The 20,750-nt window shown below is 35.4% G+C and overlaps 2 protein-coding genes across 2 annotated transcripts; both read right to left on the bottom strand.

Annotated features, from left to right (window-relative positions):
- Positions 1–298: 298 nt before the first annotated feature.
- On the bottom strand, positions 299–13,412 carry NPFR (Neuropeptide F receptor). Its single transcript, XM_088045048.1, has 5 exons — positions 13,321–13,412; positions 7,356–7,571; positions 5,519–5,761; positions 4,511–4,768; positions 299–1,358 (listed from the first exon to the last, which is right to left on the bottom strand). Exons 2-5 carry the CDS (start codon positions 7,536–7,538, stop codon positions 843–845), a joined length of 1,200 nt encoding a protein of 399 aa, XP_087901174.1. The 5' UTR covers positions 7,539–7,571; positions 13,321–13,412; the 3' UTR covers positions 299–842.
- Positions 13,413–17,661: 4,249 nt separating this feature from the next.
- Positions 17,662–20,223, bottom strand: LOC148168183 (uncharacterized). Its single transcript, XM_088045856.1, has 2 exons — positions 19,828–20,223; positions 17,662–18,102 (listed from the first exon to the last, which is right to left on the bottom strand). Exons 1-2 carry the CDS (start codon positions 20,204–20,206, stop codon positions 17,762–17,764), a joined length of 720 nt encoding a protein of 239 aa, XP_087901982.1. The 5' UTR covers positions 20,207–20,223; the 3' UTR covers positions 17,662–17,761.
- Positions 20,224–20,750: the final 527 nt, after the last annotated feature.

The following is a 20,750-nucleotide window of genomic DNA, read 5'->3' on the forward strand; positions in this document are numbered from 1 at the left end:
GGGGTCATTGGGGAAATTCACTTGCTGAGCATATTTAGAAATCTGCGTCGTGGAACCAGTTTGGCGGCAAAATATGTATGGTTTCTCGTTGTCGCGGAAAAGCACAAACAGGTGTTGTTGCCGGTTTTTTACCAGCGAGGATGATATTTTTCATTAGATAGTAGATAATTCTGCATGAAACCCGAAATTCCGCTCTCTGTGAGAAACCTCTAAAATGAAATTTTTATTGAAAACAAGACATATTGGGGGTGGAAAATTTCATTTTAGGATGAGCTACGACAAATAAACTACTCGCAGCTTACGTAAACGTTTATTTAGTAAAGTGTATAGTTGACAAAAACTAAGACAGGTGACTACATTGTAAATTGACAGTTGTCACAGGCATTCCATCGTCAGTTCTGACACCTAAGATGCTAAATATAAATACGTTAAATCTGTACATCGTACTACTAGAAAATTGGTGGTGGGCGCGTGCCCAACGCCTGCGTCACTAAACACCGTGGACTCGGCGGTGTTATGACCCTTCAATACCGCGCAAATTAGATTTAAAAAAGCCAAAAAAAGAGTTTTTATAAAAAGAAGCAAGTTAGAGCCGCCATCTGCTGAAAGTCTTCAATGGCGCTCGCCGCCTACAATTTACAAAAACCTAACCTAATTTACCTGGTAGTCGATGCACCACTTTTAGTTAATTAGTAAAAGCACTGCACCTTAGCGCTCTGCGCGCGCCCCCATCCCCAACACCGAAACAAATTTACAACACTCTAAAGTCACATTTCTTGAGTTTTATATACAGAGTCTTGTTCTCTTTGGCCGTTCGTCCTCGTCCTCAAGTTCTTTAATGGCTAGCACTTAGTAAGTACAGTCATATCACTGCTGGCTGTGTTGCAGGGTTGGTACTCAGTCACCCCCGCGACCAAATCCGGTTTGCTCTTCCCTAGCACCTTTTGAAATTTGTTGCGAAACGACATATTCTGCGGCTCTCCTGTCGAATTTTTTTTTCGCGATGAAATGCAAAGAATATCTTCGAACTCTTTCCAAAAGTTGTCGTTAAAGCATCCGTACAACACCGGGTTAGAACAAGCTGAAGACATCCCCATCATGTGACAAATAGCATAACAGATCATCATAGTCTGAGAAGTGAACCTATTCGAGCTGTCCAAATCAGCGATCAGATTGAAGAGGTTGAGGGGCAACCAACTAATACCGAAGATTACAGCGATGCAGCAGAGGAGGATGTTGGTACGTTGGAGGCGGCGCCCACGGAGTTGGCGGCGGCCTTTTTGGGAGGACTCGTCGCTGCTGACGAAGCCGGCGGCGAAGCGATAGCGGAGTTTGTAGGAGATGCGGAGGTACGCCGCCTGAAAGAGATTTGATTTTTAATAAAATTATATTCATATCTTTTCGATTTTGATATTCGTTATAAATTACAGTGGCTGTTAATCATTGTGGTTCTGTCGAACGTGGGGGAGATAAAATTGAATTTCAAATATATTCAAATGAATTCGACATAAGAGAAGAGCGTTCTTGTTTTCTTTCAAAGCAAAGATTTTTATTTGTATTTTTATGTTAATAATGGCGTAAAAAATTTAAGGACTTCCGATATTCAGAACTAAAAGCAAACTAAAAATATCAAAACGCTGACTTTGTCGCATTCTTTGCCATTGCGCCGCAACCAATAATTCACTTCCTTGTGAAAACTGCATCTTTCTATCTGCGGTTTTCGACATTGTTTTTCCTGTGCTTTTGTTGGTAAGAATCCGTTATTGCATATCCCAAATACAAAAATCACACCGAAATAGAATTACTGAAATACAGCTGGAATCCTCTTAAACGCCAAACATTATTGGGAGCGTTTTTGACTTGTCAATCATTCGCCATGTTTATTGGAGCACGAAAATTACATAGAAGGATTAAACGTGTTCGTTTACCACGTTATCCAGGATTACAAATTAGCAAATGGAGTTGCCTTGCTGATATTTGTCTGTCGGTAATAAAGCCGAAATTGTATATGACTGGCTTAATGTTAGCACCAGGAACTCCGGGAACACTATAACGTTCCTTTGGTTTATTAAAACGGTTATTGGAGGTGAAACTATCACAAAAAACGTTGTTCCGCTCGAGTGGAATTTGGAGGAAATAAAGTGTAATACCCATGGATTGTTTGTGTAAAGCCCACACTCGAAGTGGTGCCAACGTTTATTTTTTTTGTGGAAACTATGAAACGAAACAGTGGCAAATAGGATTTCTATTTTATTAGAAAATAACATCCAGATGGAATGAATTTTTTGTAGCGACTGAAGTAAATGGTTTAAATATTTGCTCGAGAACTTTGACTACAGAAACAAAACATCAATCAATTACATTTTACGTTTCATGTGGTGTTTACATTGCTGTTAACTCAGCAGACGAATTTCATGCTCACGTTAGATTAAATAACGAAGTTTTCGCATGATTTACGAGACTCAATTATGGTTTTCATAGCTTTTAGTAAATTTATTTGAGTTTGACATAATGTTTTATTAACAATGCATCACTGGTGTGTACGCAAGCAAATTAATTGTAAACCGACGTGAGGATTACTTAATTTATTGATTGATGAAGTTTCGAGTGATGGTCGGCTTCATTGATGCATTGTTAGTCATTTAGATAAATCGAACAAAAAACGATACACGTATTTTATTCTTCGGTTTGAACCGGAACGAACAACGCACAATAAAACAGAAAAACGTTCTTTATCTGTTGGAAAGTTTAAACCGGGGGCTTTTTTTCTGATGATTAAAGAGTCAAGGCCGTCTTTTTTCTAAACTCTAATGGTACAATCTCGAGCTGCATGCAAGAAATAAAAACGCCAATAAAACCTAAAATAGTTTAATAGTCTTCTTTGCGCTTTTTAATCAACATAAACTTTACCCCAAATCTGCAAACATTATGTGATTTAATTACGCGGTTATCAGACTTTACTCTTTTATCCTTTTTGATTGAGCTCAAACGAGCGCATTTCATTAGTCTAGAACGATCGTCTGGATTTTCTGGAAATGTTCATGGCCCGGGCTGTAAATTCATGAGACAGATATCGGAATTTTCCTCGAAAATTGCCACATTATAAAGAATGGGACGACAGAGCATCGAATATGAAAATGGGACTTTTATTTAAAAGCCTACATTATGCAAATGCGATTTAAAACACTTCCGGACTCTTACATTTTATTTATTGTCTCCTAAAAATGCGTGGTGAAACTACAATATTTCCCACATTCTTCTCGTGGAACAAGAAGTTGTGATTTGTTCCTGAATTCTAAAAATCTCATTTAACATAACATAAATCGCTACCTGGTTCCGCTAATAAAAATCCTTGGTCCTCAAACATGCCACAAGACCTTGTAAGTCGTGTCCAGTTTTTTATTCCGCTCATGTCTTTTTAATATGAAGATGCCGAGCGGCATTCCCGAAGGATATTAAAGTGCATTTGCGTTGTTTTGTCCTTGATAGTTTTCACGTCCTGTGTGGACATCCATTCTTTGTTGTTTAAACTGCATGACATCCTTTAATGTAGTTTCTACGATAATCCCCAGGTTGTGACACCCAGTTTAGTTCCAATAACAAACAGACTTACATTAAGGTATGGATCACGTATGGAACATCTAAAAGGTGGTGAAACTCGAACCGAGACGTGAGGTGACATTACGTGCTTTTGTGGTCTCTATAAAGCCTTCGACGGCTGTAAATTCGAAGTGCGCTTTTCATTAGTTATTAGATGATGTCATAGGTAACTGCACTGTCGATCTTTACAAAGGAATTGATTAAATGAGCAACACAAAGGGTTTTTGTAATTACATTTTATATACATAATTGAAACACAATCAAACGCTTTAGATTTCCAGTTTTCAGAGAGGAAAATATTACTTTTTATACCGGGAACTAATGAAGTTTACATGAAAAAACTTTAATAACGACTAATGGTACTTTTATGAAAAACGAATTTTTGGTTGTGCGGATTTTAATAAACTTTTACTAAAAAGGAAAATGAGATTTCAAAGGTTTGCCGTGTTGTAGGTCAACAGTTTGCTATTTTCGATATAAGAGCAGACGGCTTAAAAATTAATTCTTTTTTTACCCGGCGCATCCACCATTTTGCAGCGACCCTTCACTTTAAGTAAAAATTTATTGGGAAGAGAAGGGCGCGTTACAACCGCGGAACTGATAGGGATAAGTGCACGTCGTTTCCAGCAAAATTTTAAGGAAGTTTGAAAATGTGTAGAAAACTAGTATTTTTTTACAATCTTATTTAAGTTGAAATTGAAAAAGTTGCACTGAAGGGAAATGAAAATTTCAACTTGAAAGGCTTTAAATTACATTTTCTTTCGCAAATTATTGTAACAGACAGTGCAACTGATGTTTGTTTTAGTCTGCAAGGGTCTTTAATTTTAAATCCTTACTTAATTTTTACTTAGACTATATTTATTTAAATAAATAGAACTTTAAATTATAAGATAAACAATTAATTACTTACCGAAACGATGATGATGGGCAGAAGATACTGAAAAATGAGTGCAAATCCCGAGTAATACGCCCTGCCATGTTCAAAGGGCCAATTCTCTATGCAGAAATGTAGCTCATCGATCCCGTTCCCCAAAGATATATTGTGACTTTTCAGCTGCTTAAATACAAAAAGAGGAGAGGCGAGAATAAGGGCCAACAACCATATCAATCCCAAAATGACGACAGCACCCACCAATTGGAGACTTTCTTTCGTTGGATACACAATCACCTGCAAGAAAAAATTAGACACTGAAGAATTTTGAAACTCAATTAAGCGGCTTGTGGTGGTTAAATTTGTTGTGTCGATTTTTAATATATTTCATGGTGAGGTAAAGTCTGTTTATGGCAGATCAAAGTAGTTAAACTCAAAGTTCGAGGTTGTCTATTAATTTACAATTACCCGTAATGGAATTACAAGTAAACATTGTTCCAAACAGTCTGTTTCTCTAAAATCCATCATTCCTATCCTGACAATTGACGCAGCTTTCGTAAATATTGATGTAACGTTAACGAATGTACTCCGTTTATATTAAAATAAAACACAACGGTAAATTTTCCACTCCAACTTTTTCTCTTTCAGGAACAGAAAAAACGTTTGAATTTATGCATTGAAAAACTGCATAAATATAAATCACAAACAGGACATCGATTTCCACGATTTTTTACAATCACGGAGAGTTAAGCGAAAAATCCGATTACTAGGAATTTAAAAACAACCTGAATTTCCCATTCTAAAAGATTTACAATTTGGAACAAAAGACAGGCTCTCATTCTTTCAATGTTTATGGTAGGTCAATAAATAACCGTAGGAGTATAAATACTTTCATCACATCGCACGTTGACTATAAATTCTCACCTCTGAGAAGCTTCTTCGGTTCTTTGTTAACGAAGCAGACCTGTTATTGACATTCAATTTAAATTTCGTTGTTCTCGCGGCTTTTGGGAATTCGTATTCTTAAAATAGAGTGAAAATGCTTACCTGGTACCTGTCCAGAGCGATCGCAGTTATCGATATCGTTGATACGAAGATACTCGTTGCTTGAGCAGGGCCGACAAACTTACAAATAAACTGGTTATTACCAAAAGGAAAATACTTGGTTATGATTTCGATCAGAGTTAAAGGCATTGCCACCGCGCAGAGGATTAAATCGGATATCGCCAGATTCAAAATAAACATGTTTCTTGGGGTGCGCATCGCTGGTTTACGGATGACTGAAACTATCTGGAACAACAAGAATATCAATGTTAGTTCTTTGGGGATGTGCAAGACGTGACTGATAAAATTTGAGTGTCAGTTGGATGAAGTTTTTACATAAAATGTAGAAATGGACTGCAAGAAATATGAGATAAATGTTGACGTTTTATGCACCGACTGTTTACGTGGAAGTAGTTTACGTTACTAGCGCCTGATTGTGGTATTTTTAGGTGCGACGTTTCTAGAATTTAGAACTTATTACCGATCTTCATATCTTTATACCTCCGTTTTCTTATCTTTTTATTATTATCGCGGTTCTCCCATTCTGGATCTTCACGTTATCTCTCCCCAGATGATGTCTTTTTCATAAACCATCCTATCTAAACAAATTTTTAATAAAAACCCCCATTTTCAATATTTACGCCCAGCTAATCTTCCAGCTTCTGGCACAACCGGAGACAATATCTTTATTTTCCAATTCACCTCCTCTTCCTTCGTTTCCAAACCGTTTTGCTAACATCATAAATGACTGAACGTTCCCGGGGATAACAGATAAATATATTGCTTTAGTTTAAACGAAGGAAAAAGCTGCTGATATCCAATGTTAACACGGGATCTGCGTGCTGTTTAACATTTTATTAGGGATAAGGTTGACGTGGTGTAAAATCGGATCAGAGCTCGGATTTATTTGCCAAACTCCCGGAATTATTTTTTAGGCGATTACATAGGAATATACTCTGTTTTTTTAACAAGCTTTGGATACTTTTATTGAAAGTTGGACTTTGAATTGGCTAATAGGATAGTTAGTCACATCCATGAAATTCGATGATCAAAGATTAGGAACAAAGATAAATTGAGGAAGTTAAAGCCATTTATAGCGATGAAGTGGTTGTTTCATGCTAAATTAGTTTAGATTTACGGTCGTGGCACTACGAAATATAAATTGTTGTTAGGATTGGTCTATAAAGATTAATATTCCAGTTGTGTTAGTGTCAGTTACAATATAAATTTTGGACAAGCGTATTCACGATTTAATTGTAGCAGCCTTCAAAGTTTGGTTGTAAAGCGAGCTGTAGAATGTTATGGGGGCTGTTAGCGTCATGCCGAGATAAAATTGTCATAACTAGAAAGTGCGAACATAATCTAGGGAAACATGCTCATTATTTTTTCACATTAAATACTACAAAGTCTTTGATATGTTTCGGATTTTTTGAGAGAATATTTAGATTGCTGACAACTTTTGATCTTGAGCCTCCTTACATCTGTTTTGTGAAAGTGGAAGTGTTTATTCTTTGATTTATCGACATCCACTAATAAATCCTGCAGACTTTATAAATACTCCAGCTTTTAATTGTTTATCTCATTTTCGGAACATGCAGCAGACATGTGAAGTCAAAACAAGCTTCATCAAAAAAGTGTCAACATTTTGTTCATTTCGCTGTTTTTCCTCGGGTTTTGAGCTTTAGAAAACAGATTTGTAATAAAAATAGTTTGTCCAAAGAATAGCAGAAATTGGCTGTTGGCAATACGAAACTTAAAATATTTAAATTACATAACGAAAACCAGAAACTAGACGTTTCAGATCTACATTACACCCACGAAATCCAATTTTTCTACTTACCACGAGTGTATTTCCTAACGCCCCCAGAATAATCAACACGCTGTATAAAGCGATGAGGACACCACACGCTGGTTCGTCTATCGCCCTGTTCCTGATGTATCGATCGACCAATTTGGGATCGACATTTTGGCTTTCTTGAAATATAGACGTGAAGCTGTGGTTCGAGAATGTAACGTTATCCATTTCGGCATAGGTTCGGCATCACACATAATTCATCTGGAAAAAAAGGTTTTTCAGTATGATAATGAAGGGTTGTTTATTAAGGGTGACATCTATTAGAGAACTAATGAAGAACGTGATCGGATTACAACCTGACAGCTTCGCTCCTGTTTAAGTTTATAGTCTATTATTATAAACTAAAGGCGAATTGGTAGAAGTGTTAATAGAGACATAACTTTGGGAATTAAGTTGGAAGGGTTGGAAACAAATCTTTTTGCCCAAGTTTAGGGGTGAGAAAATGATTGAGTTTTGGTCTATGAGTGATTGCTTTGCTAAGTTGGTAGCAACTCGGAGTTCTGTTGTAATTTAGTTTGCCTCTTAAGGTGGGAGCTTTGTTTTTATTAAAAAAATGGACTGTTCTTTCCTTTGTGTAAACTTCGAATTCTTAATTTAATTCCCTTTATGGCTTCACGTTTCCATCTAAAACTAAAAATTCTAAAACACAACTTGAAAGTTCATCCAATCTGAATCTAAATCAAGCCTCTCCAAACTCAATTCATAAATCAAAGTTTGCAAATCTGCGCCTTAAACCAAATGAAATTGTTTCGAACATCGTCACTCCTCTCAATCCGCCTTGAAAGCCCTTATATTTTTTAAAAGCCGATAAGCATCCTGGGTGATAAAATAGCGAAAGTGCCAACTAAGAAAATGGCGCGATATCTGTAAAATTATATCAGGCGAGCGATTTATTACCCTGTAAAATGTTATTATGGGAATATTCTCTTTCATTTTTTAAGAGGGCGGATATTCGACATCATTTTCCGCGACATTTGATACTGTAAAAGGTTTTCCCGTGACATGGCGATTCGGATATCTGTTCAATTAATGGACATTGGAGGGTTCTCACTCCAACGTGTCACCATCACAAACCACGGCTTTTATGTAGGCGGAAAATAACGCGAAATGAAAAATCCAAATGTAAACATCTTGTTAATGAGTTTACCAGTTTAGGGAATTAAAGTCGTTGGGAAAAAGTTGTATTAGCAGCTTAATTTACAAAAGTTTGAAGAGCCGGCGCATCCACCAACTCTGCGACACAAAATAATCTGTTTTATACGCGATTCAATTTTAGAAAACTGTTTCGTTTCTGGATTAAACCTTAAAAAATACAAGAAGCGCATCCGCCATTTTTTTTTTATTTTTACTAAAATTTCACGATCTTGGAGCTTCCAGTCAAAATTAAATTTATATTCTCGCAGCATCAGCTTTTCTTTTTTATTAAGCTGTCTTAACTTTCCCTCGTTTATTTTCCTAAGTCTTTTAGACCTCTTATCTCCTATAACTCACCATACGAGTTTTAACCCTTTTAAAAGTTTTTATCTCTAAACTTGATAATAACTTCACCCCATCAATCCTTCATTTGGTATTATTACTAAATATTTTCAACAATAAATGGTCTTTTCTCATGATACATTTGCTATGGCCATTTTCTCGATTTATGGTCTCTTCTCATCCTGTCGCATTAAATACAAAAAATGTGGAAACTCGCTGTGATTTATTCCCCGAATAGTAACATCCCCTGAGATTTATTTCATTCGGAATTAGGCAACAGTAATTGGAAGCGATCACTTTTTGGAAGTCTTTGAACTCTCAAAGACGGATCGTGTGGGAGTAGATAACGAAAAAACGGAAAAACATGCGAGTTTGGGCCTGATAAATTACCCTGTAAACACGTACGCTCCGTTTGATTATGTAAATTGATAAATTTCTCAGAAAGAAATATGACATGTTTTTCAGTAACGTATCAAGCAACTTTCTTGAAAGTTTGATTACCAGAACTGAGCTGGAATTTAAATAGGAACGAGGATAGTTCGTTAAACAAATCCGGATAAATAATGCCCTCATTTCTCGTGGTAAATGAAATTTCTCTGGAAATTCGGATAAATGATTACCTGTATTTTCTCGTTATTTCCCGGGTGCTCGGAAAGTACGACATTATTATTGTGATTATCAACGGCGGGATAATGTAAAAAAATAATGTTATTTTCAACATATTCTCTCGTCTGACATCCACTCCTTGCCCATTCATCCCAATTTTAATTACCATTAAAGCACTTCAGGGTGAGTTCACAAGCAATTTCATTATAATCTCCACCCCTGGCCTAAAAAATAGAGGGAAAAACATTTTTAATGTCTACACGTCAACGAAATCCTTCCCAGGTAAAAAGATTATCGATGAAAGCTTTTATTATTATAGACTTAATGGAAGTTCCGTGTTAAACACTTTGAAGAGCAACACCACAGAAATTTGCAAAAGAGACGAGTATCTGTTTCATTTTGTTTACTCAACTAATGTCGGGATTTTCGATGAAATGTGTCCTTTATATCAACCAAATGTTCGCGCTTATAATTAAAACGGATAAATGGAGTGATTTTACAGCTACCGGAAATTGCTGTCAAACTCTTCTGCCTGTCAGCCGTTTTTAGTGCTATCCACTTGATGGGATTAAATTTTTGCGTTGATAAAAGCGCTTATCATGAGCAAAACGCGAGTTTCCTTGGAGTTGTTGTCTTCACTATCTCAAGAATAGACCGAAGGTCCCACAGAGCAAATAAAACTAAAAAACCATTAGCTAGTGCTGGAGCTTAGACTCCTTTGAGGGCTCACAGCAAAAAATCATTCAAATAATTCAGTTAAGTGCTTGAGTTTAACCTAAAGTTACCGAGAGGAACGTCAACACAAATGGAAAGTTAAGAGGACAAAAAAGACAGTGCCGGCGACGACGTGTGTTAATTAAATTGGACGATTCTCTTCAGTGATGTTTTTGGAGTTTCAATCTTCTAAAATTCAGATTTTTCTACCATAAAATAAGCCCCCCATTCCTGGTAATGAACTTCTGACTCGAACAAAGTTTATTATCCCGAATTATCCTGTAGGGAAGAGATGACCGTCTAATGAGGAGTAGCATGCAAGCGCAGGACTCTAAAATTTTAATAACTAGCAACTACCAGTTTTAACTTTCATTTGAATTTTTAATTCCGGATAACTCTTCAACTTTTCCGGCTTTAACCCTCGGAGACTTTACCCCATTTTCGCAAACTTAAATTTAGATTCCACTTTAATTACTCTAAGTATTCATAGACAAGTATTAAGTACACTAACTTTAAAGTGCACGTTAAACAAAAACTACACCTCCGTAACTTCATCCCCGTAATAAATGATCTGGTGGAAGTTTCTTAAAGGACAAAACCCTCTAACGAGTTTATATTTACATAAAACGAAGTCTAAGTTCCGTTCCAACGCAGCTTAACAATAGAATTTACAAATAAAAAAAGTTTCCAGTTTAAATTCTTGGGCAATAACGACTTTTACTAACTGAATAGATCGTTGTAAGTTGATAGTATTACAATTATGGGGGATGAAAAGCTGCAAACTACGAAAATCTAATCAAAATGTAAATCTTCAGGATATATCATCCTTAGCAAACACGAAAGGGATACAATTATGGAAATGTGAAAGACACCGTTTTGGGGCTGTTTCTCAAATTGCCTTGTGGACAAATCCACACCTGCAAAAGACTTGTCTTTACCTGTGTATTGTTGGCTGCATGCCTCTCGTTACTGTTCCTTTAAAATTGTCCATGGAAATGAAGAGAATTATAAGATGACAAAGAGAATTTTAATTACAGTGAAATTGGATCCTGCGATCGCCCCGAGGACGCTCCTTTTTTAACATAATCTTAAAAATTATTTACGATCATGCGTGATTGCCAGAACAAACAAACAATTCAGAATATCCATGTTGTTTACATACAATCAATGCAATTTACTAGACATCAAAGACGTGAAACATCAAATAAATAATTGAGAGAAATGTGTGGCAGCGTTGATTTAAATTACAAGGCGTAAACTGCTCAATTTTCGACTAATTCCTGAAAATTTGATGGCACCACTGAAACTTTGATCTTATTGCGAAAACGCCCGAGTCCTTGACTTTATCCATTTTCAATCAATGGAGATTTAATGTGGCCGCTTGGATACGTTCCAAAGATGATTTTTTCGATAAGCTCGTGTTCAGCGATTACAAGTAATCGAAATGAATAGAAAAAAGGTTTATCGCGAGGGATTTGTAGCAGATGGTTTGCGGAAATCAATCCAAATGCGATTACAACTTATAAAATTAAACGATTGTCATGTTATTGCAGTTTTAAGCCTCGTACTATTTTAATTACAACTTTGTGAGCGAACTTGTTTCTTTCCCCCTTGTCCGTGGAATTTATTGTCACCGGTAACTACTTTTGCCGGTTTGTAATTAATGAAAGTTTTTCAAAATTAGAAATGCCAAGTTTTAATTGAATTTTTAATAAATCATGACAGATTTCAATTTGTGGCAATGAAAACGGAGCGACTGCCGTTGATGGGATTTATAGCGAGCATGTGTTATGGATAATTTTGGTTTTGAGAGGCTCAAAATTACACCTCTAATTCCGCGGATTTGGTTCTGAATAACTATTTCACCAAATTGGAAGGCTTTGCAGTTTCCCTTTGAATTATTTCATTCATTAATGTTCATTCAAGTCCAGATCGATAGGAATTCATCCCATGAAAAATAAACGGTTTTTTGTTGGAATTTCAATTTTACGTGTTCATTTACGTCACGATCGTATTTAATTTAGTTTATTATTTCATATAATATTTATTTATCGTCATTTTAAAAAATTCCGAAAAATCGATGCCAAAAGTTAATTGGTGATGGATTTTTATAGAAGGTGGTCAGAACGTTAGAAACTGATACCGGAAAATCAATCTCCTGCTGAAAATTGAAGCGGAAATTTCAGGAAGGATATGGGAATCGAGTTTAGTTCCAAAAGGGTATGAAAACTTAAAAAGATTAGTTGATGCTCGACCTTTTTTTCGTGGGCGTGTTCATTTTTAATTTTTTCAATTTTTGGATAACTTTTTTTAAAATTTTTGAAACTTTTAGCAGCTTTGATAACTTTTTAGAAGAGTTTGTAGACACTAAATTTTTATGTACTTTTGAATATTTATTACGGTTTTTCTAAGTAAATCCACTTGACTTCGAGAATCCAAAGCTTCGCCCATATATTGAGGTAGGCTTAGGAGATTTCGTTGAGATGGGCGTGCTTTCATGAATATAAATACGCATATTTGCACTTATAATCTAGATATTATAATCATTGCTGCATAATTTGCCGAAAACTTTACACCAAACACATAAAAATGTCTCAAAGTTCTAAGTATAATTCAATTTTTTATTAAATTAAATTTGTTGAATTATAAGAGATTCTATGAAAATAATACCAAAATTGCATATATCACTTCAAATTATAATTGGATCCTTGATATTTCTCAAGCCAAGAATTTGAAGAAATGCGAGAAAACATTTATTTGCCATGAATTCAAAATTTATTGAAAAAACATTTGTCGCTAAAATACTTGCTCACTTTTTTATAAATAGTCATTTATTGATCGTGTTGATCGTGTGCCCCACTTTTATTTAGTGGAGTTGTAAAGACAGCAATTTTAATTAACAAATAAGCGCACGAAGTTCACTGATGTGTTTACAACTTTTATATCTACCCTGCCCGCCAGCAATCGATTTTTTGTCTTTATTACAAAGTCAAATTAATTTCGCGTCATAAACGACAATGATTCTTCCCACTTACTTCTTAATTTTATCGTTCGACAAGAGTAAAGATTCATAATTAACACACTCGTTCTCTGGACAACTTTTTATAACAATTTTCCCCCCGCCTTTGAAGTTTCTATTGTCTAGAATGCTTACCATGAAATCTCCGCAAAACCAACACCACAACACTCGAACTTTGCAAAGTTTTCGCGCGCTCCAAAACCACTGAAAGCGTGAAGCGGCGGCGTCGGCGGCGTCGGCGGCACTGCGCCTCCTTTGACTCTTCGTAGCTTTATAAGATAGGATAGGTGTTGCGGCGCACTCGCGATCCTCCAAGCTCCCCCCAGAACTCCAATAATTGGTATATTTTATTGCAATCTTCCTTGTTCACTGAAAAAATACGGACTGATGGGTGTATTAGTGACAAAGTCGCCTTCTGGTGTCTGTTAAGTTGTGTTTGTTCGAGTTCTCTATTATAATTGATCTTGTCAGAGATCAGTCTGTATCTGTTTATCGAAATAAAACTCATCAATCATTACGAGTACCATCAACTCCATGATGGAGAGGACGGTAGCTGCGCTAAATGGCAGCGGGGGCGGCGATTGTGAGGTGGAATTTTTCCCAATTTAGATAGGTTCCAGGTAGTGCTTCAGAGACAATAAAAATAAGTTGTTTAGTTGTATACAGTTTTCACAGCCATTCCTTCTTCCCCTTCACTACATTAACACCATTTTCCACCCTCGAAAATCCCATCTAATCCTATTCCATGGCTGATGCACACATTTCCGATTTGGTTACTTATAAAAAGATTTACGAGACGGAAAGTCATAATACCGGGTTCTTGCGTTATCATTGTCGGCCGATACAAATTTCTCTTAAAAATTTGTTAAAATAGATAAAATCTTTTTAAAGACTCCACTCGTAGTCCAATAGACGCGGTATCATGATTTCCTTCTCCAACTCGAACTCTGCCATTTTTCGTGCTTTTATTGCAAACGTATACATGAAGGTACGTCGTAAAGTCGTATCTTGATTGAAAAAATCCATTTCGTTTTGTGGAGTTTATCGGAAATCTGAAGTATAAGATGAAAGTTGAGGTTATTTGCTGGTTTTTGTAAAAGTATGCATCAGAAACAGAGAAATAAGGAAAGTTGAACATTGCGATGGGATTAAAGAAACTGAGAAAACTTTAGTTTATATTACAAATTTAATCAATCAGCTCAAGGTGATGTAGTTATGAGCCAGTTAAATTAAATTTGAAACTGACACTAGACTGTAGTTTCGAAATTTCAAACTCAGATTACTGGAAACTTTGTCGGAAAACACAATTACCGTTATTTATTTCAACTATATTCTTACAGTATTAAAAACGCTCAGAAAGTGTGTGAACATATTTATGTATGTGGAGCGAGCTTTTTTGATTGTTTAGGAAAAGCCGTGTTCTTGTTTTTCTTACGAAACGACAAAAAAGTGTTCGCTTCAGCTTTTTACAAAGGGAATTGAATATTTTATATTGTGGAATTTTTCCAGTTTATTTATATAGATTTGTTTGTGTTATTTTAATTAAAGGCGCGCAATCATTCAGCTTTAAAGCGATCATTACTTTTAATACCACAAATAAAAATTTATTCTTCTAGGAGGCTTTATTTTTTGAACTGCATTATACTTGCTATTTTACGTTCTTGTGGGAGAGAATAATGAACTTTTTGGACGATTTAAATAAGTTTTAAAACCACACAAAATAATGTAATTGCTCTATCTGCGACGCATTAGTTAAAATTTCCTGCAAAACCAGTTAGCAGGCTTTGAAAATTCATATTTGATTAGCAATAAATTATTATCATTAACTAATATTATATTGTGTTTTAATTAATTCGAATATTAATTTTACCTTCAACAACATCATTTCACAAATTTACAAAACATTTTTTATAGTTGGACGAGTTATTTTGCTTCGGAATGTTGTTTAAACGAATAAAAATATTTACTCGTAAAATTTATTTAGTTACTTAATTCTCAGATAATGTTTTCCATTCCACGACCTGCAATATCTGGTTAAAATCGACGTAGTAACAAAAATTTTCATTATCTTGTAATTGCAACGAATATAAACATAAACAGGTTTAATTACACTCCAGAATGTCCAGGAAATTTTAATCGATAAGCAACTTCTCTCATCGATTTTGTCACAGCTTCGAGCCACTCAAAAAAAGTAATTAGGTAACAAATTAATAGAACGAATTAGAATTGAAATGGTGCCTATTAAATTTTATCTGCAGGAAATACAAACTGTAATAAAAAAAGACACCGTGAGAGTTTTCGGACCATGCATGCACAGCTTTAGGTTTTTAAACTTATATTCTGTTATGCACTGATGTTGATGTTTTGCAATAAACTTAAAACAATGAGCGCATCTGCATCATGAACAACAAAAATCATTTTGGCAGCTTTGTTTGAGTTGTAAATGGAATTGTTCTACGTAAAATTTACTACCGTCAAAATAATAAATTTTAGTTCAGTGGCAATATCTCCAGACGCCCTTACATTTTTAAAATATTTTTCCATCGGCCAGGAGCGTCGTAAATAAATTATTATCTGTCACGTTTCAGACACAAAATACATTTCCACTATCCTGCATTCATTACTTTTTTTATAATAAATTGTCGCTGAAGGAGCTGAAAAATGAGGCTTGATTTTACTCAATTCCGACATATTAAAACGGAGTGAATAACCGTATTATTTTATCTCGATGCCTTTTGAATTAAATTGAGCTTGTAATGAAAACTCGTCTTATTTGTCTGAAACACTAGTTTCTAACTGGTAATTCCCTTCATATACCGTCAAAATTAGAACCCTGTTAGCTTTAAATTAAATGTCTATCTTAGTTGGTTCTCGGTTTACGACTAAGATAAAATCCACAGAAATGCGAGTTGTGACAATTAGAAATTAAATCTGCCGTCCTTGGTATTGTAGCAAAGGCCTTATTTTTCTCTCAAATCCGAAATATGAGATATTTATAACAGTATCTCGGTTGAATAAACGAACAAGCTGTTTATGTTAATCTTTTCAGTATTGATCGCACATTTAACTAAATTTTTGTTTCCTGCTGGAGCTGTAATAAGCGTGTCCTGGAGAACCTTTCTGATAATTACATTTCAGCACTGAAATAAGCTCTTATAATCTGTAATTAAATAAAGTGAAGAGCAAACAGTGGTGCGAAGGGCCTTGAGAATTAAATGAAATCCTAATGATCTATTTGTCCTTGGAGGGCTGTTACCGGTAGCCAATTTTTATCAGTGCCGTAGTGAGATCAATCACGAGGCAAATAACACAACATATGATAAAAAATTGGGAGTTTTATCTCTCTTTTATCGCAATAAATAAATTTGGAACGCTTAAATGGGATACAAGTTGTAATAAATATGTTGCTAAATGGTGTTTGATAAAGATTGCTAAATTTACGTTTGGAAAGAGGAGGATAAATTGGTGGTTTTTATTTTCAGTGTTATCAGTCGCGCACATTTTTCTTAACGTTTCTTCGCTTCCCGACTTACAAATTTATATTGATTAATAAAGAAAATTTACATTAATTGCTCGTCTTCTGAAATAGGACAGCAGAAATTACAGAAATTTTAGAGCCAGAACTAAATACTGGAAAGCCAACCGGAACTGTAATTTCCAGAATCCTCGACCTGGCAATAGTTAAACCTAGTAATTATAACTTATATTCAACTACACTGACGCTTGTCATCGGAAGTCCAATTTTGCCGCTGTGTCAGAAACATGTCTTTCGTGATTCCAACTTCTTGAACTTGGGATCGCTGGCCGGAACTTTTCACATTTAAGGAAAAATTTATATTTGAGAGAAAGTAACTGGAACTCCTATCTAGAAATATTTTATTTCATTGATCTGATATTTCAGACTTGTTTCAACATTATTATAATTTTTTATAATGGTCTCGGGAAAGGGGATACTGGTAAACATCTACAATGCGGATCATTACGTTATTCCAGAGTTCCTGCCAGGAGGAAGATAAAATACCTATTAAGAAAAAGGGATGAGACACCAATCATCCAACTTTAATTAAGCGATTTAATTAGTGTCAGAGTTTGATATAAATATCGGATTTATGCGTTATTGGTTTTCTGGCGCTCTGATTCGACTAATTGGAACAACGGTAATGTGGGGGAGTTTAAAATCAGGTTACACGAATATTTTATTAAATAAAATTGTAGTAATTTACAAATTAGAGTGGTTGTTTTAGGCAACCCACAATACACGTGTACATAGAAATTGCATACAAGAAAAATTTAATAAATTAATGTTTTTTAATAAATAGATGAATTAGTGATTCAGTCTTTCAATGCCAATCGACATAAAATCGTAGCCGGTTCACCCAAGCAAAACACTTCACGTGGATGAACTAGCTACGTCCGAACAAATGGAGCCCCAATGGACACAATTTCCAGGTCACCTGTAAGTAAATGATCCATCGCGACCCTAATTGGACTAGTACAACTTGAATGACAATACTGATTATGATTACTGAACGTCGAAACGGACAAATTAAAGCCGCCACCCCCCAAAGTTGTTCTCTTAGAAAATGGAAAATCTCTTCTTTTTGTCCCAGTAATGTTTATCGCCTCCATATCCGGAAACTCCATAGCCAGCATCGTGATCATGCTCGTGTTCATACGTATGGTGGTGTTGCTCTTCTTCCGTGTGGTAAGGCACCACATGGAACTGTTGTGATTTGCAGTGTGATTTTATCGCTGCCACCACTCCAGGGAGGATGAAAGCGGCACCTAGGAGCATCTTCTTGATCGCCACGATGCCTACCAGAACTAAACTCACGAGAATTTTGATTTTGAAGACTTTGGCGAGAATGAGGAGGGGCAAAACGATCATTTTTTTCATCTTCTTTCCTTTGCCTGTAACTGAAATTTAGTCGATTATTATGAGTTTCATTTCCCGTTATTTTTTATAGCGTCGAACTGGGTTACTTAAAAAATTTGGAACTGTATCGATACACGTCGAAAATTAAGACAAACTTTACGTTCGTTCCAATTAAGGTCAAAAGAACGAGTTTGAACCAAACTACAATTGTTAACACTGCCGAAACAAACAAAATTCAGTTATTATCTGCCACTCTGTCTGATGAGTTCGGACAATCACTTTTTCGCTCAATAAACCCTTTCAAGGTTTGTAATTATCTGCACGAAGACGGAGTTGATTCGATCTTGATTACATTGAGGTGTTACCCTGATAATTAATAAATAATTTTACGTAATTTAGAAGATAAATTGCCCTGACCTAGCCTTATACAGCACCGGTTGGCAAGATGGTTAGGATAAAAAACCGTTAAGGTCCGTCGCGAAATTGTGTCAAAAATGCAGCTCGAGTAACGGAGTTTTATTGGGATCTCTCCATATAAAATAACATATGAGTGGTGTGATTCATAAACCGAAAATTTTATTGTTTTGGGATGAAATGGATATGGCGAGAGTTTATTGTTTTGGAACAAAGAGTAACTTCACCTGGAGTTTCTAAGTTGTTTTATTTTTCACATTGTAAAGAACCGACGATTTGGAAAACCTATTATCTCAGAATTAAATGTTTGGAATTTCGGTATCTATTGTTCTAATTTCATCAATTATGGAGAAGCAATGATTATAAAAAAACAGTTTTAAAAATGTACATATTTTCAATCAGTTTCGTCCCATTAAAAACATTTTTGCATAAATTACATAGAAGTTGTATTTTCTCACCATCATCATTATCATTAGATACCAAAACTGAATAACAGAATAACAAGACATTAATTCACATTCTTACATTTTGGCAATTGTCAGAATTTAACCCAATTCTGTAGTAGATAATAAAGACAAGATTCTCATTAAACTCGCAATGGAAAACTAACATAACAAGTTTTTTCCCTGTATCTAATAGTCCTCAAAAACGCTTGTTATTTTACTTTAGTAATGAAATATCCGGTATTTTTAAACGCAACTTCACATTTTATAATTTTGCTGAAATTACATACACAAACAAGCTCCACAGTATTTCAGTTTTATTTTCGGGGTAACATATCAACCTTAATAATAATTAATTATATGTAGGTACATATCTCGTCCAAAATAACGTCTAAACAAAAGCTCAAATTAAATTAAAATAATTGTGTAATTGCACAGCGGTTCGTCGTTTGCTCACTGAAACAGAACGCCCAATCTGCGTGTGGTCATTTTTGCGCACTTTTTTCTACCACAAATTCAATTCAACGTTTGCTCTTGACTTTTTAATGACTTTAAAGACATTCCACGCTCAATTTGTTCTAGTTTAATATTTTCCCGCCTGGATAATCCTGGATTTAATCTAGGTAATGATTTTAACATGCACCAAATTATCTAATCTGTAGGAAGATTTATTTACGCACTTTTTGCGTTTTCGCGCATGTCTAAATGTGAGACGCACTGTGAAGTGGAATGATTGTACCATATTTTTATTGTAATAAAGTAAATTTCGTAATTAGCTTCATATCAAAATTACAATCGCACGTATTAGATATTCAGGAACGAGCACTAGCGGAACACGACCAAATTTTGCGCATAATTAACAAAATGTGGGTCTAGGAAAAATACTCCGGTAAACAATTTTTTTCTTACCTTTCCTGGCTTCTTCAACGATTTGCACCTCGTCAGGTAACTCCCACGTGAATCCTTGCTCCATCAAAAACTTCACCGCTCTCCTTTTCGCATACTTCATCACCTTAACAAATTCTGAGTCTTGTAAGGAATACTGTCTTGATTGTTCAAAAAGAGGCACACTGACATTAACACCGGGAATATTAACAAATTGCACCGAACTATCACTGGTCAAACTAAGATTTCCCAATTCGTAATCGTCGATGTATTTGAAAAAATGGTACTTTGAACAAAAATGCATCTTCTTCGTGGCGAAACACCGATTTTGAATTTCGTTGAGATAGTCGTCGGTGTTAACACCCACCACGAGGATGATCAAAAGAAGTGGGATCGATCGCATGGTCAAGGTTGAGGCTAAATGGTAGTTTGCAATGACAGTGACTTCTTTATATGATGAAGAATTAGAGCGATGGAGGGATTTCGTACCATCAGAACACGCCTTCGGTGTAAGTGAAGAAAGCGGGAACAAGTGCGTTGGAAATGATCACTTTTCTTACATTTTTTTGGAGGGAAAAAACGCACGGTTGAGGTTTTGTTATGACGAACATGTTTGAGAACACTTGGATTTCGGTGGTGGAAAAAATTAATTAGATCAGAGAAATTGGGAGATTCAGGTGAAGACCACACATTAATTTTAAATTAACATTTTTCAATTTATTTTTTGTTCTAATTATACTGGAAGGCTCTCGCAGGTTACGTCAATGATATAATCTAACAGAATTCGGAGTCAGAATGTTGGCCCACTTAAACGAACAATTTTTTCACCTCCAGCTATTACAATTTTACTTATTATTAATGACATGCTATAATTTAAGTCCTTCTCTAACGATGAAGATGTTGAATAATTGCGCAGTCATCATTACATTATCAAACATTGCGTCGAT

Source organism: Gnatocerus cornutus, chromosome 9 (assembly GCF_029298725.1).
Source record: "Gnatocerus cornutus isolate USDA-ARS CGAHR chromosome 9, icGnaCorn1.1, whole genome shotgun sequence".
NCBI lineage: Eukaryota > Metazoa > Arthropoda > Insecta > Coleoptera > Tenebrionidae > Gnatocerus > Gnatocerus cornutus.